Genomic DNA, 17,956 nt, shown 5'->3' with positions numbered 1-17,956 from the left:
AAGGTTGGCAGGGTTGTTAATGACAGTAATGGCAGTGTGCTACTGCAACAGGATCTAGATAATTTTGGGCAGATGGGCTAAGAAGTGGCAACTGAAGTTTAACCTTGACAAATGCAAAGTGCTGCATATGGGTAGAAGTAACCCCAGAGGAACATACCAACTGTGTGGTACTACACTTAGCACGGTAGAAAATGAAAAAGACCTGGGAGTAATTGTGCAGTCAGATATGAAGTTTTCTGAGCAATGCAGACAGGCAACCAAAGCAGGTCATGGGGTTTTGTCAATGATATATATGAATTTTGCTAGCAGGGAAAAGGAGGTAATTGTCCTTCTGTATAAGGCAATGGTCAGGCCACGCCTTGAGTACTGTGTACAGGTCTGGAGGCCTCATTTTAGGAAGGATGTAGATTTACTTGAGCATGTACAGAGAAGGGCAACAAGATTGGTGAGGGGAATGAAGGGATCCTCTTACCAAGAGAGGCTAAGTTCTGCAAATTGCAGTGGCTGGAAACTAGGCACCTGCGCGGTGATCTGATTGAGGTATATAAGGCCTTGAATGGGTTGAGCACGCTGAATTCTGATGAGATCCTTCCACTTGTTCAGGTTACGAACCTAAGGGGGCATAAATTCAAATTAAGAAAAGACAGATGTAGATTAGATGTGCAGAAATTTGCCTTTAGCCAGCGGGTGGTTAATTGCTGGAACAAACTTCCATCTGTCGTTGTGGAAGTTGATAGGTTGAATAAATTTAAGGAGAAACTGGACAGGCATTTGGAGAGAATGGTGTAATTTTTTTTTTTTGGCTGATGCTGCATAAGCTCATACACTTGCTTTCTTGCATCAAATGCCACTGCTGCTGCTACTACTACTACTACTACTATTTCAATAATTTTTACATTTCCAAAGTAGCCAATCTTTGTTTGAGGATTTTCAGCACTCAGGTCATCTGCCATCAAGTTGAACTGATAAAAAAGTTGAAAATGAGCAAGTTATCCATGAGGACAAATTGTGTACAATTAACAATATTTATGACATTCTAGGCCTACTGAGGCAGGTTGCTGCAAAATTTGTGCCCTGTGTTTGAGTGATGAACGAAAACCAGGCTGGTTTTCTTTGTGCAGCAAACTGCAGGCTCAGGCAAGAAAGGACAGAAACTTTCCAAGATCATGTCAGGGGATGAAAGCTGGGTTTATGGTTAAGATTCAGAAACAAAACAGTAGGCCTTCCACCAGTGGAAAAGGCAATCTACAGACATCCAAACAAAAAAAAAAAAGCAAGGCAGGTCAGATCAAATGTCAAGAGCATGCTGATTGTTTTCTTTGAAAATGAGGAAATTGTTCATCAGGGATTCTTTCTGCCAAGCAAACTGTAAAGCAGAATTTCTACATTAGAATCCTAAAGCAAATTTGGGGGAGGATGTCAGGAGAAAACGCCTTGACAAATTGAACACCCAGGATTGTCTTTTGCATTGTGATTATACACCAGTCTACTCAGCTTTGTGCATTCAGCAGCTTTTATCCAAGAACAGAATGGTGATGGTCCCATTCCCTCCAATTTTCTCTCAACTCTGCCCCCTGTAACTTGTTCCTGTCTCCCAAAATGAAAATCCTGTTAAAAGGATGGAAATTCAAAGACATCGCTATGTGAAGTGCTTACACACCTGCGCACACAATGACCTTCTCTCAACCCTCCTCCCCTTTTTGTTATTATTTAGCAAAATTTTTAGTTAACAACCAAATTTTGAAATTTTACTTTATAGAAAATTCTTTGAGTAAGGGTTTATAGAATGTTGTTGGCATCAAGTATTTTTTTATATGGCTTGAAGCAAAAATATATTCAGTTATATTAGTTATTAATTAAAATATTTTGTCTTCAAGGTATCTCTCTCCCTTTGTCACAGAAGAATGGCTCCACAAAACTGGAAGAAACAAATGACCTTGTTAATTTTAAAAGATCCACCAAATTGAATGCATGTATTGATGGCAGTGCTAGAATATATCCTCTTAATATGAATTCTGAATTGGAAGTTGGTTCTGTAGTGGAAGTCCTTATTAATAATGTACCATCTTATGGTGTTATACGATGGATTGGGGAAATACCAGAGGCTAGAGGTAGTAACAAAATAGTTGCAGGAATTGAAATGGTGAGTGATATCATTGCAATTTTCTCTTGATGGACAATTTATTAGGAACATCACAACAGTATCATTAAAGATTTTATTCACCTTCATAACAACAGCAATTTATTTCAGCATACCCTGCATTAGATGACAATATATATCAAAGTGCATACTATATGATATGCTATCCAAAAAATCGACGTTAGCTCCATGGAGCCGAAGGTGGATTCGTGAATAATGCCATGTGAAACGAAAATACCGAATAAAGTAAAACTGATTTTATTAAGCTTAAATTGTATTTTTTCATTTAACATAACGTTATTCACGGATCATTTCACTGCTCAACAAATGCAAAGTAACTGAGCAAAGGATCTTCAGAACAAATGACATCATTCCACTAACACTCGATAAACTCTGCTTCATACTGCTGAAACCGGGTCAAACAGGTTATGGGTGGATAGGCCAACAACATAACCGCACTGCTTGAGAAATGCAAAGTAACTGAATGAAGTAGCTACTTTAACGAGTTGTTCAACTCTCGAAAACTAAAAACCAAATTTGAAATCTATTTATATATCCTTGTATATATGGTGATGCAACAATTTTGTTGCTCAGTTGTATGCAACTTGTTGCGTCGCTGCACTTATGTACAATTGAATTTTCTTGGGCGCATGCATTGTACTTGTTGTGTCACTGCTATTGAGAGTGAAAGTAACCAAGGTGCAACGGGAAATGACCAAAATGCGAACTTTTTAGTTTTTTCGAAAAAAATTATATTAGATATCAAAATTTCTAATTTTTTCTTGCATATTCGTCGACGGCATTATATACCTGACAATATAAGTATAAATTTATTATACTTTTGTCTATTAGTTTCGGAGATATAACAGCGGAGATATAAAAGCCAACAATCCAATCCCTGTATTTAATATAAAATGTGATTTTGTTAGTGAAATTCAATTTGTAATGCAGTGAAGACTTTTAAAAACCTCCTGCTGTTTTCAAAATATCTTATGTTTTTTGCTGTTTTGGCCCAAAAACAGGAGGTTTTTCAGCCTAAATACATACATATCTAAAATGCCTGATTTCCAGCTTTTTGAAAGTCAGAACTCACTCAGTTTGTTGTGTTGTCCTGTAATGAGTCAAGGTATGTTTTTTTTTTTTTTTTTTTTAATAATATCAGTGGTGGGAAAATTGCTGATTATATGAAATCCAGATCTATTCAACTGACTAAGCTACTTCTGAAATTTCCCTAACCTCACCACAAAAAAAGCAATTGAAGGAAAGTGTTGATGGTTAGGTTAAGAAAACTGGCTAAAGTACTAACCAGATGAAAAATTTTCTTCTTGCCAACAAAGTTTTAAATATTGCAGTAGAGCGTCACACATTCCATGCTTTTTCAATGCTGCCCAAGGCATATGAGTGTTCCCTTCAGGCTAATGGATTTATTGGAGCTAAATAAGTAGAGAAACAGTCATTTCTTACCAAGAAATCACACCATGAAAAAACTTACTGATCTCTCAGGACAAAATATGTATTTAGAATTGGTAATAGTGCATTGTTTCCAGCATCTCCATTGTTGCCATCTCGTGATACTACCACCATTGTCACAACTACCATTTTTTAGCTCAAGTACCATCTTCACCACCACCTTCGACTTGGACAGTTAGTAATCATACTTGTATGACGCCGAATGATGTCACTGTGTCTTCTTGACTTCTATCTCCGGCTAGCCTCAGGCTGGTCCTGAGGTGGGATCATCTGCTGGCACCACCTCACACTGGTGTAGAATTTTTATTCATTTTATTAACTTATTTTTATCTTTTTATGAATTTTATTTTTGTTTTATTTTATTTACTTATTTTTATCTTTAATTTTTTTGATTTTTTTTTTTATTTAATTTTTTTTTCAAAAATTTATTTTTACTTTAAATTTTTAATTTCTTTAACTTTTAATTCCTTTTATTTTTATAGTTTTTATTAATTTATTGTTTTATTTTATTTTATTTGCTTATATTTTGAATGGTTTGGACATTGTATGTGACACTCGAGGTTTGCTGCGGTTCATGCTCAGCTTTGTGGTCCGCCTCCTCGTGGCGTGGACTGGTATCAGGACACACCTCCCTGGTACTTGTTGCTCCCCGATAGCAAAAGCGGCGAGAAACAACTAAACAACATAACAAACATAGCATTACACACATTTCTGGCCTTTCTGCAGAGTTTCTGTAACATCACAGTGTAACCCGGAGGAGTTGAAGCGTTCGGGAGCTGCCATACATAAGTTACTATACATGTTAAGGAACTAATTGTGGAAGCTATCAGGCTTTTCATACCAATAAGAAATACTGTTCAAGGTCATTCAAGGTCGTATTGTTCAAATGTTATTAGGCCTAAATGGATCTCAGATGAACAAATGAGACTCGTGGTATAGAAGAAAAATGCATAGGATGCATATAAATTATCAAGTGATACAGAAGCCTATGGCAGATATAAGCAAGTCTGTAATCAAGTCACAAAGGAGATTAGGCGGGCGAAGGCAGATTACAAGAAATCTTTAGCAATGGATGCAAAGAAAAAGAGCAAAGACATTTGACTTCTTTACTTATATGAACTCTAGAAGGAAGTGGCTGAAAAAGACTGGTCCACTTGATATTGATGGTTCGACTGTTGACGATCCTGCTGAAATAGCTGATACCCTGAATGAGTATTTTGCCTATATATTTACACATGTGAAGTTAAGGGAGGAAAATGCTGGAAGTTTATCAGACTGTAACAGGGTGCTTATTGATTTTCTGAGAGCAAAGTGGAGGACAGATTATTGAAGTTAAACATAAGAAAGGCACCTAGGGTGGATGAGATTTATCCAGTTATATTAAAGACAGCTGAAAAGAAAGTAAGCAAACCCTTTGCCATAATAATGAGAACATCATTGGCCTTGGCGAAGTCTCCCATAGAATGGAGATGTTCAAATGTATCCCCAGTGCACAAATGGGGATCTAAAGGTGACATGAGTAATTACAGACCAGTTAGTTTAACTTCTGTTCTGGGGAAAATAATGGAGTCACTGTTTAAAGATACATTGCAGGATCATCTAGACAAGACTGCTGAAAAAGACTGGTCCACTTGATATCGATGGTTCGACTGTTGACGATCCTGCTGAAATAGCTGATACCCTGAATGAGTATTTTGCCTATATATTTACACATGTGAAGTTAAGGGAGGAAAATGCTGGAAGTTTATCAGACTGTAACAGGGTGCTTATTGATTTTCTGAGAGCAAAGTGGAGGACAGATTATTGAAGTTAAACATAAGAAAGGCACCTAGGGTGGATGAGATTTATCCAGTTATATTAAAGACAGCTGAAAAGAAAGTAAGCAAACCCTTTGCCATAATAATGAGAACATCATTGGCCTTGGCGAAGTCTCCCATAGAATGGAGATGTTCAAATGTATCCCCAGTGCACAAATGGGGATCTAAAGGTGACATGAGTAATTACAGACCAGTTAGTTTAACTTCTGTTCTGGGGAAAATAATGGAGTCACTGTTTAAAGATACATTGCAGGATCATCTAGACAAGACTGCAGTAATAATTGAGACACAGCACGGGTTTGTAAAGGGAAAGTTGTTGTTTGTTTGGTTTTTAGGAGCATTAGCAACAAAGGCCATATTGCTCCAGGATATGCGGTGGTCATTCCCTGACTTAAGGGAAAGTCTTGTCTGACAAATTTGATTGGATACTATGATATGGTTACAAAGGAACTGGATGCAAAAAATAATTTTGATATCATGTACTTGGATTTCAGGAAAGCTTTTGACACTGTTCTGCATGGAAGACAATTGTACAAATTGGAGCATAAGGGTAAGTTGCTACAATGGATAAAAGGGTGGTTGAATTGGAGAAGACAGGGAGTGGTAATCAATGGACGCTGCTCTTCGTTGACTAATGTTATTAGCGAAGTCAGCCAATGTTTGGTGTTGGGCCCATTGTTGTTTTGTATATTTATCAGTGATATTGATGAAGGTATATCAAGCTTAGTATCGAAGTTTGCAAATGATATAAAGGTTGGCAGAGTTGTTAATGACAGTAATGTCAGTGTGCTACTGCAACAAGATCTAGAAAATTTGGAGAGATGGGCAACTGAAGTTTAATATTGACAAATGCAAAGTACTGCATATGGGTAGAAGTAACCCCGGATTAACGTACAAATTGTGTGGTTCTTTATTTAGGGTGGTAGAAAATGAAAAAGACCTGAGAGTAATTGTGAAGTGAGATATAAAGTTTTCTGAGCAATGCAGACAAACTGCCAGAGCAGGGCATTGTCAATTAGCATTAGTAGAGGCATATGATGCAAGAAAGCAAGCTTATGCAGCATCAGCCAAAAAAAAAAAAAAAAAAAAAAACCACTTCCATTTCACCCCTCTGTTCGTTCGAAATACCTGTCCAGCTCAGCCTTAAATGTATTTAGGCTATCAACTTCCTCAACAAGGAATGGAAGTCTGTTCCACCAACCAACCAACTACCCGATGGCTAAAGGCAAATTTCTGCACATCTATCCTACATCTGTCTTTCCTCAATCTGAATTTTTGCCCTCTCAGGTGATTATTCTGAGCAAGAGGAAGAATCCAATCGGCATTGAGCATGCTCAAACCATTCAAGCCTTATACACCTCTATCAGATCACCCCGCCGGTGCCTAGTCTCCAGACACTGTAATTTGCAAAACTTAAGCCTTTCTTCGTAAGAGCAACCCTTTGTTCCATACACTAATCGTGTTGCCCATCTCTGTACTCATTCCAGCAGCTCTACATCCTTCTTGAAATGAGGCCTCCAGACCTGTATACAGTAATCAAGGTGCGACCTGGCCATTGCCTTATAGAAGGGAATAATCACCTACTTATCCCTGCTAGAAAAATTCCTATATATCATTGACAAGACACCATGAGCTACTCTTGCAACCCGTCTGCACTGCTCAGAGAACTTCATATCTGCCTGCACAATTACCCCCAGCTCCTTTTCATTCTCTACCACTGTCAGTGTAGTACAACAGAGTTGATATGTTGCTCTGGGGTTGCTGTTTCCCATATGTAGTATTAGTATTAGTAATGGCTTCATGGTGCAAGAAAGCCTATGGCTTATGCTGCACCAGCCAAAAAAAAAAAATCCGAACAAAACAATGATAAAAAAAAATTAATAAAAAATAAATAATAATAATAATAATAATTAATAAAAACAAAAAAAGCAAATTAATCCTATCATCCTATGCGCTTCCCTTACCTGTAGGTACTGTCCAGATGACCTTTGAATTTCCCCAAAGTGTCAGCCTCTATCACACATGAAGCCAACTTATTCCAGTAATTTATAACTTGCTGGCTAAAATAAAACTTCCTGCAGTCCAATCTAAACATTTCCCCCCGTAACTTGAATTTATGTCCCCTAGTTCTAGCATCATTTATAATCTTGAAAATTTTGTCCTCATTCATTTTATTGATGCCTCTCAAAGCCTTAAACACCTCAATCAAATCTCCTCTAAGGTGTCTAGTTTCCAAACTCTGCAACCCACATATTCGAAGTCTTTCTTCATAAGGACGCCCTTTTGCCAATCTCACCAGGCGAGTTACCCATCTTTGCACCCTTTCAAGAAGCTCGATGTCTTTCTTTAGGTGCGGTCTCCATACTTGAACACAGTATTCCAAGTGTGGTCTAACAAAAGCCTTATATAATGGGATTATCACGTCCCTATCTCTACTTGTAAAAGTTCGATAGATCATCGATAGGACACCATGGGCCTTCCTTGCAACCTGTTTACAATGCTCAGAGAATTTCATGTCTGACTGTATCGTAACACCCAAGTCCCTTTCCTCCAGTACTGGGTTTAGTTGAACTCCACCAAGTGAATAAGTTATTTTGGGATTACTGTTTCCCAGGTGTAATACCTTACATTTTGTTGGATTAAAGCATAGCTGCCATTTTTCTGACCATTCTTGAAGTCTATCTAGGTCTCTCTGAAGAAGCTCAGCTTGACAGTGATCATTAACTACTCTACCAATTTTAACATCATCTGCAAATTTAGACATCACGCCCTCTATCCCTTCATCAATGTCGTTTATGAAAATTAAAAACAACAGTGGTCCTAATACGGATCCTTGGGGAACCCCACTTCTTACATCATCCCAATCTGAGGAATAGCCATTTATCACAACCCTCTGCCTCCTGCCCTGAAGCCATCCTTCTATCCATCTAAGGATTTTCCCAGTGATTCCAACCTGTTCCAACTTATAAAGCAACCGCTGATGTGGGACTAAGTCAAAAGCTTTGCTGAAATCTAAATAAACAATGTCGAAATTATTTCCTAAATCCAGCTCGTGAGTGACCCTTTCGAAATAGCGAATCAGATTTACAAAACCATGCTGAGTATCCTTGAGAATTTTAATTCGATCCAAATGATCCTGAATTCCACCCTTGATCATTGCCTCCATGATTTTCCCTACTACTGAAGTCAGACTGACAGGTCGATAATTTCCAACTTCACTTTTAGAGCCACCCTTATGTATGGGAGACATTTGCACTTTTCCAATCCAAGGGAATCTCCCCAGAGTCTAGTGATGCTCGCATAATTAGCCTCAATGGTTCAGTGCACTCGCTTGCCGCCTCCCTTAAGATTATAGCGTGTATTCCATCAACTCCAGGAGCCTTACTGGTCTGTAGGCTCGAAAGTTTTTTTCATTAAATAATCTTGTGAAATTTCAATATCATTAATTACATATTTTTTAACTTCGCTCCCACAATTTCCCATTGCCACAAAAGGCTTTTCATTTGTAAATATCGATGCAAAATAACTGTTGAGTTCATCTGCAATGGCAGCTGGTATACTTAATACTATCCCCTTTCCCTTACGTAAAGGTCCAATCTGGTTTGGCCTGCTCTTCTTGTCATTTATATATGTGAAGAATTCCTTATCCCCCCTCTTTGCTCTGTTTGCTAGTGATTTCTCATAAACTGCCTTTGCCTTTTACTTCTGTTACCTCTCTCGTCATCATCCACCATAGAACTCCGTGATCACTTCCTGCTACTGGTTCCTCTACTGTCAGCCCTGTTATGTCATCTGATTCATGGGTGATGATGAGGTCTAGGATATTCTTTTCTCTAGTACTTTCCCTGACATGTTGATACAAATAACAATCATCTAGTTGATTTAAAAATTTTGTTCCCCATGTCGAGTTTCCTTCCCATTTACTCCAATCAATTAGAGGCAAATTGAAATCACCCATAATAAGACATTGACGCTTACTTGCCCATTCCATTTGCATGTAGAGGCTTTTGTCGTAATCTTCACAATCATCTGGTCTGTAGATTACTCCTACTCGCATTATACCTTTGTTTCCAACTATCTTACACTGTACAGACTCTATACTAGCATGTGAAATGTCTGAATCTGGGAAAGCTATCGTCGCACTCAGGCTGCTTCTGATAAGAAGCATTACACCACCACCCCTTCTATCTACCCTATCCTTCCTAAATACATTATACAAGCCGTACTTAAACTCATCATCCCCAATTTCTGGGTGGCACCACGTCTCTGTAATCCCTATTATGTCAGCGTTACTTGTTTTAACCAGCAGTTCAAATTCGCTCATTTTATTGACGACACTTCTAATGTTACTGTATAAACAATTAAGATTTACTGTTCTTGTATATTTAACAACCCTAACACAACCCTTGAAGTTTTTTAGGCTCTCTTCCCTGATATTAGCTACCCGCTCACGTGAAACGTTTCTGCCCTCAGAACATCTAGATAATATGTTCAGTTGGGGTAGCAGATAAGAACTCTTAAGGTATGTGCAAGAGTTACTTTGACCAATATTATCAGATAAACATGTGTCAGTATTACCCACATCCCCCCCCCCTAGCTAGCAGTTTCCCTGAACCTTTAAGGTATCCTCAATAATACTGGCAAAAACTTTTGCACCACCTTTGTTTAAGTGTATCCCGTCTCTACAAAACAAATTCCTTCTACCTACAAGCGTGGGCCATGCTGATAGAAATTTCCCCCCTAAAGCATTGCAGATTCCTTCAAGTCTTGAGTTAATCCACAAGGCTCTCAACATATAATCCCTCCTATCGTGTCTGGGTAGAATTGCAGACATATAGACATTATGGCCTAGCTCGTGGCATTTCCTCAGCATGGTCCTGTATTTTTCCAACAAATCGTCAGATCGTGTACGTTTAATATCATTAGTCCCCACATGAATAATAATATTCTCTTTACCCCCTTTAAAATCTGACAATCTGTTGGTGACATCATCAATAGTTGCTCCCGGCAGACATACCCTGGTTCTACTCCACCTATCCTTATTACAAAAAATATTCCCTGTTTCCCCGACAATGGAGTCTCCTAATAAAACAATGTCCTTTTTAACCAGAGTAGTTTGCACTTGGTTTTTCTGTTTTGAGGCTCGAATCGGGTGTGCATCACTTGGTAGATTGCTGGAGTCTTGAGTCCCTGAGAAGCTCCCAGATGCATTATTCTCTAGGGCAAGTACCTGTTTTTTCAGGGACTCAAATTGTTCCATCAGTGCACCAAATTGTAATTTAAGATCGGTGCATTCCTTACCTTGATCACAAAGAAAAGAATCCCCAGATGAGGTAGAATTAGTCACCAGGTTGACCTTGGAAAACATTCCACAGGTTCCACAACAAATTCATGACTCACCCGTAAATCGCCATCGGCTATTTCTGTGTGAGTCACGATAACCCTGTGACGTGTTTAAGGCAGATCTTGTAACTACCATTATAAAGTTAAATAAATATCAATGAAAGTTAACTTTAAAAACTTATATCTATAATATTATTAAAATCAAACTGTTACAGGAACACCTATAACAAAATAATCCAACAATATCAAATATTTAAAAGCACTATCCAAAAGTAAACCACTTAACTGAGGTGCCCTGACTAAGCGCGTCTGCTCACCTCGAATGCCAACCAGTACTTTACATTTGTCAATGTTAAACTTCATTTACCACCTCTCAGCCCATCTGCTCAATTTTTCTAGATCCTGTTGCAGCCGCGTACTGTCATTAGTGTCCTTAACAACCATGCCAACCTCGTATCGTCTGCAAACTTGGACATTAAGCTTGATATACCATCATCAATATCATTTATAAATGATAATGTCAATATCATTTATAAATACAGAATACAACAATGGACCCTACACTGAACCTTGAGGGACTCCACTAATAACATTAGTCCACAGTGAGCAACGTCCATTGATTACCACTCTCTGTCAACTCCAACTCAACCATACCTTTATTCATAGCAGCAGTTTGTCTCCAATGCTACACTGCTCAAATTTGTTCAGCAGTCTTCCATGTGCAACAGTATCAAAAGCCTAAAATCAAAATATATGATATAAAAGTTATTCCCTGCATCCAGTTCGTTTGTGACCACATCATAATATCCAATCAAATTGGTCAGTCAAGACTTTCCTTAGCACAACCATACTATGTCTGAGCTATAACTGAAGTCTTGTCTAGATGATTCTGTAGTGCTTCTTTAAACAGTGCCTCCATTAATTTTCTTGGAACAAAAGTTAAACTAACAGGTCTATAATTACATGTTTGATCCTCTTTGATCCTCCTTTGTTTAATTGTGGTCACATTTGCTTTGAAGTAAGGGTTTGCTTACTTCCTTTGCTGCCTTCTTTAATATAACTGGATAGATCCCATCCGCTCAGGGTGCCTTTGTTATGTTTATCTTCAACAATTTCTCCTTCACTTTCCTCTCAGTTATTACAAATCATCTAGCTCACTGCCAGAATTTAACTCACTTCTAGCATTCCCCTCCCTCAATAAATCCTCATATATGAATGTAGATGCAAAATACTCATTTAGTTTGTTAGCCACCTGAGCAGGATCATCAACAGTTGAACCATCAGTATCCAGTTGACCAATCTGATTTATCCCTTTCCTTCTAGAGTTTACATAGGTAAAGAAATCTTTGCTGTTTTTCTTTGCATCCTTTGCCAAGGATTTCTCATAATCTGCCTTTGCCTGCCTAATCTCCTTTGTGTCTTGTTTACAGACCAGCTTATATCTATCATAGGCTTCCATGTCACCCCTTAATTAATATGTATCCCATGCATTTTTCTTCTCTGCCATGTGTCTCATTAGTTCATCTGACATCCATTTAGGCCTAAACCTTGAACAATATTTCTTGGTTGGTATGTAAAGCTTAGTAACTTCCAAGATAAATTCTTTGAATGCTTCCCATTTTGAATTTGCTGTTGGTAACATCATCAGTTGGTCCCACCGTATAGAATTTAAATACTGTCTCAGACCACTGTAGTCACCTTTACGAAAGCAAAAACCCTTCCCTTTACCCCGATGGTAGTTACCTCTTTGAGTAAATCCCACTTCAGCACACTATCATCACTACCACATAGTGGTTCCTTTAATCTGCAGATTCTTAATGCATGAAGAATCACTACTGATAATCAGATCAAGAGTATTACTCCCTCTAGTTGCCTCCCGAACATGCTGATGTAGAAAACAATCATCCAATAAATCCACAAAAGCCTTGCTAGTGTGTGAGTGACCAACCCACAAATTCCAGTCAATATCTGGGAAATTAAAATTCCCATTATAAGACTCTCTGATTTACTGGCCCACCCTATTTCCCTGTACAGTTTCTTATTATACTCATCAGTCATTAGGCCTATAGCAAACTCCTAATCTCAATTTTGATCTCCCAATGCTTATGTTACACCAAACTGACTTGACACTGTACTGACCAGAGATGTTGACTGGCTTCATTTCCATGGATTTTATGTGTGTCTTAACTAATAGCATAACTCCTCCTTCCTTCCTATCCTGTCTATCCTTTCTGTATGCATTGTACTCCCCAAATTCCAGTTCTGCATTCCTTATATCTGTGTGACATCACGTCTCTGATATCCCAACAGTATCTGCCTTTAATGTTTTGAGCAATACCTCAAATTCATCAAATTTATTTACCAAACTCCTTGCATTGGTGTATATTCAAGTATACATGCACCTGTTCCTATTCTTAGCTACCCTAACACAACCCAAAGGTTGATGACGTTGTAGAGCGAATATCATCTTTTAAGGGCACAAAAGGTGATATAGTTGTACACGTTGGCACTAACGATATTAAGAGTAGGAGACCGGCAGAATTACTTAACAAGTACAGGTCACTGTTGAACAAAAGCCGAGAATTAGGGTTGAATTTGAAAGTGTCTGCAATTCTGCCCAGACACGATAGGAGGGAGTATATGATGAGAGCCTTGTCGATCAATTTGGCCCTGGAAAGATTGTGCAAGGCTCAAGGTGTAGAATTTTTTTCAGCCAGGACTGTACTTGTTAACAGGAGAGATTGCTTCTACAGGGATGGGATACACTTAAATAGAAAGGGTGCAAGAATATTTGCTGATGCTATCGAGGCAGTGTTAGGTGGGTCGGAAAACTGCTAGCTTGGGGGGAGACAAAGACCAATAGATTGACAGTAGCCACTGGCAGAGTTGAAAGAGATTCTTGCACTGCTTCTATTAGAATGAGCAGAAGCCTGAAAAACAAGATGCATGGTATTTCAGAGACTGCTGGGAGCCATTGCGGTACAAGTAAACACATGGGTTGTGTTAGGGTAGCTAAGAATAGAAACAGGTGCAGGTATACTTGCGTGTACACCAATGCTAGGAGTTTAGTAAATAAATTTGATGAATTTGAGGTATTGCTCAAAACATCAAAGGCAGATATTGTTGGGATATCAGAGACGTGGCTCCCAGCAGATATAAGGGATGCAGAACTGGAATTTGGGGAGTACAACGTCTACAGAAAGGATAGACAGGATAGGAAGGGGGGAGGGGTTATGCTATTAGTTAAGAAACACATAAAAACCAAGGAAGTGAAGCCAGTCGACATAGCTGGACAGTGCAGCGTTGAGTCAGTTTGGTGTGACATAAGCATTGGGAGATCAAAATTGAGAGTAGGAGTGTGCTATAGGCCTAATGACTCTGATGAGTATAATAAGGAACTGTACAGGGAAATAGAGCGGGCCAGTAAATCAGAGAGTCTTATAATGGGAGATTTTAATTTCCCAGATATTGACTGGAATTTGGGGGCTGGTTACTCACACACTAGCAGGGCTTTTGTGGATTTATTGGATGATTGTTTTCTACATCAGCATGTTCGGGAGGCAACTAGAGGGAGTAATACTCTTGATTTGATTATCAGCAGTGATTCTTCATGCATTAAGAATCTGCAGATAAATGAACCACTAGGTGGCAGTGATCACAGTGTGCTGAAGTGGGATTTACTGAAAGAGGTAACTACCAATAGGGGTAAAGGGAAGGGTTATTGCTTCCGTAAAGGCGACTACGATGGACTGAGACAGTATTTAAATTCTATACAGTGGGACCAACTGATGATGTTACCAACAGCAAATTCAAAATGGGAAGCATTCAAAGAACTTATCTTGGAAGCTACTAGGCTTTACATACCAACTAAGAAATATTGTTCAAGGTTTAGGCCAAAATGGATGTCAGATGAACTAATGAGGCATATGGCAGAGAAGAAAAACGCATGGGATACTTACAAATTAACACATGACACAGAAGCCTATGATAGATACAAGTTGATATGCAACCAAGTTACAAAGGAGGTTAGGCAGGCGAAGGCAGATTACGAGAAATCCTTGGCAAGGGATGCAAAGAAAAACAGCAAAGAGTTCTTTACTTATGTAAACTCTAGAAGGAAGGGGATGAATCAGATTGGTCCACTTGATATTGATGGGTCAACTGTTGATGATCCTGCTCAGGTAGCTAACAAACTAAATGAATATTTTGCATCGACATTCACACATGAGGAGTTATTCAGCAAGGGGAATGCCAGAGGTGTATTCAACTCTAGCAGTAAGCTACAGAATCTTGAAATAACTGGGAGTAAAGTGGAGGAGAAACTGTTGAAGATAAACACAAGAAAGGCACCGGGGGTGGATGGGATCTATCCAGTTATATTAAAGGAGGCAGCAAAGGAAGTAAGCAAACCCTTAGCCATAATTATGAGAGCTTCCTTGGACTCAGGGGAGGTACCCATAGACTGGAAATGTGCAAATGTGACCCCAATTCACAAAGGAGGATCAAAGGCTGACACAAGTAATTATAGACCTGTGAGCTTAACTTCTGTTCCAGGAAAATTATTGGAGGCACTGGTTAAAGAAGCACTGCAGGATCATTTAGACAAGACTTCAGTTATAGCTCAGACACAGCATGGTTTTGTTAAGGGGAAGTCTTGCCTGACCAACTTGATTGGATACTATGATGCAGTCACAAAAGAACTGGATGCAGGGAATAACTTTGATATTATATACTTGGATCTTAGAAAGGCTTTTGATACTGTTGCACATGGAAGACTGCTACACAAATTGGAGCAGTGTGACATTGGAGGCAAATTGCTGCTATGGATAAAGGGGTGGTTGAGGGGGAGAAGACAGAGAGTGGTAATCAATGGACACTGCTCATCGTGGACTAATGTTATTAGTGGAGTCCCTCAGGGCTCAGTGTTGGGTCCATTATTGTTTTCTGTATTTATAAATGATATTGATGATGGTATATCAAGCTTAATGTCCAAGTTTGCAGATGATACAAAGGTTGGCAGGGTTGTCAAGGACACTACTGACACTATGCTGCTGCAACAGGATCTGGAAAGGTTGAGCAGATGGGCTGAGAGGTGGCAAATGAAGTTTAACATTGACAAATGTAAAGTACTACACATGGGAAAAAGCAACCCCAGAGCAACGTATCAACTCTGTGGTACTACACTGACAGTGGTAGAGAATGAAAGGGACTTGGGGGTGATTGTGCAGGCAGATATGAAATTCTCTGAGCAGTGCAGACGGGCTGCAAGAGTAGCTCATGGAGTATTGTCAATGATATACAGGAATTTTTCCAGCAGGGATAAGGAGGTGATTATTCCATTGTATAAGGCAATGGTCAGGCCACACCTAGAGTACTGTATACAGGTCTGGAGGCCTCATTTCAAGAAGGATGTAGAGCTGCTGGAACGAGTACAGAGAAGGGCAACAAGATTAGTGAATGGAACAAAGGGGTGCTCTTACAAAGAAAGGCTTAAGTTTTGCAAATTACAGTGTCTGGAGACTAGGCACCAGCGAGGTGATCTGATAGAGGTGTATAAAGCCTTGAATGGTTTAAGCATGCTCAATGCTGATGGGATTCTTCCTCTAGCTCAGAAAAATCACCTGAGAGGGCATAAATTCAAATTGAGGAAAGACAGATGTAGGATAGACGTGTGGAAATTTGCCTTTAGCCAGCGGGTGGTTGGTTGGTGGAACAGACTGCCATCCCTTGTGGTGGAGGTTGATAGCCTAAATAAGTTTAAGGCTCAGCTGGACAGGTATTTTGAACGAACAGAGGGGTGAAGTGGAAGTGGGTTTTTTTTTTTTTTTTTTTGGCTGATGCTGCATAAGCTTGCTTTCTTGCATCAAATGCCTCTACTAATGCTAATGCTAATGCTAACCCATGTGTTTACCAGTACTGCAATGACTCCCAGCAGTCTCTGAAATACCCTTCATCTTGTTTTCCAGCTGCTGCTCATTCCAATAGAAGCAGTGCAAGAATTACTTTCACTTTCAACAAGGTTGATGAAGGGAATGAAGGGATCATCTTACCAGGAGAGGCTTAAGTTCTGTGAATTGCAGCAGCTGGGGTGGATGGGATCTATCCAGTTATATTAAAGGAGGCGGCAACGGAAGTAAGCAAACCCTTAGCCATAATTATGAGAGTATCCTTGGACTCGGGAGGTCCCCACGCACTGGAGATGTACAAATGTGTCCCCAATTCAAAAAGGGGGATCAAAGGGTGACACGAGTAATTACAGACCAGTTAGTTTAACTTCTGTTCCGGGTCATGGGGGTTTTGTCAATGATATATAACAATTTTGCTAGCAAGGAAAAAAAGGAGGTGATTGTCCCTCTGTATAAGGCAATGGTCAGGCCACGCCTTCAGTACTGCGTACAGGTTTGGAGGCCTCATTTTAGGAAGGATGTCGATTTGCTTGAGCGTGTACAGAGAAGGGCAACAAGATTGGTGAGGGGAATGAAGGGATCCTCTTACCAAGAGAGGCTTAAGTTCTGCAAATTGAAGTGGCTGGAGACTAGGCACCTGCACGGTGATCTGATTGATGTGTACAAGGCCTTGAATGGGTTGAGCACGCTGAATTCTGATGGGATTCTTCCACTTTTCAGATTACGAACCTAAGGGGGCATAAATTGAAATTGAGGAAGGAGAGATGTAGAATAGATGTGTGGAAATTTGCCTTTAGCCAGCGGGTGGTTAATTGCTGGAACAAACTTCCATCTGTCGTTGTGGAAGTTGATAGGTTAAATAAATTTAAGGAGGAACTGGACAAACATTTAGAGGGGACTGTTTTATATATTTTTTTTTTTTGGCTGATGTTGAATAAGCATAATACTCTTGCTTTCTTGCATCACATGCCACTACTACTATTACCTTGCCGAACTCTCTGGAATGGAATATAATCTAGCCAAGGAGGTTGTCTTTGTGTGTGTGCCAGGTGCAGAGAGAGTGTCTAGAAATTAGACTTCAGCTCAACATTCTGATAAGCAACTATGAGAGCTTGAGGTGTAGGGTAGATGCTCAATGCCAGAGCTCACTCCTGTGCATCAGGCAACCCCCAACTCAGAATGCACTGGTCCTACAGGAGATAGTTATGGTCCGTGACTCTATTGTCAGGGAGACGGGGAATATATTGTATAAAAAGGATAGATGGAATAGGACCAGGGTA

At 39.4% G+C, this 17,956-nt stretch overlaps 1 protein-coding gene across 2 annotated transcripts in view; it reads left to right on the top strand.

Moving 5' to 3' along the window:
* Window positions 1–17,956, top strand: part of CYLD (ubiquitin carboxyl-terminal hydrolase CYLD) — a 645,450-nt gene that overhangs the window by 224,197 nt on the left and 403,297 nt on the right. For both annotated transcript variants that reach the window (XM_090382243.1, XM_090382244.1), the window contains exon 7: window positions 1,878–2,143. In XM_090382243.1, coding sequence (XP_090238369.1) covers window positions 1,878–2,143 — 266 coding nt within the window. The remainder of the gene's footprint in view (window positions 1–1,877; window positions 2,144–17,956) is intronic.

Source organism: Mastigoproctus giganteus, chromosome 10 (genome assembly GCF_048544385.1).
Source record: "Mastigoproctus giganteus isolate SK-2022 chromosome 10, ASM4854438v1, whole genome shotgun sequence".
Taxonomy (NCBI): Eukaryota; Metazoa; Arthropoda; class Arachnida; order Uropygi; family Thelyphonidae; genus Mastigoproctus; species Mastigoproctus giganteus.
The sequence above is the reverse complement of the archived record's forward strand: the minus strand, read 5'-3'. Positions and strand labels throughout refer to the sequence as shown.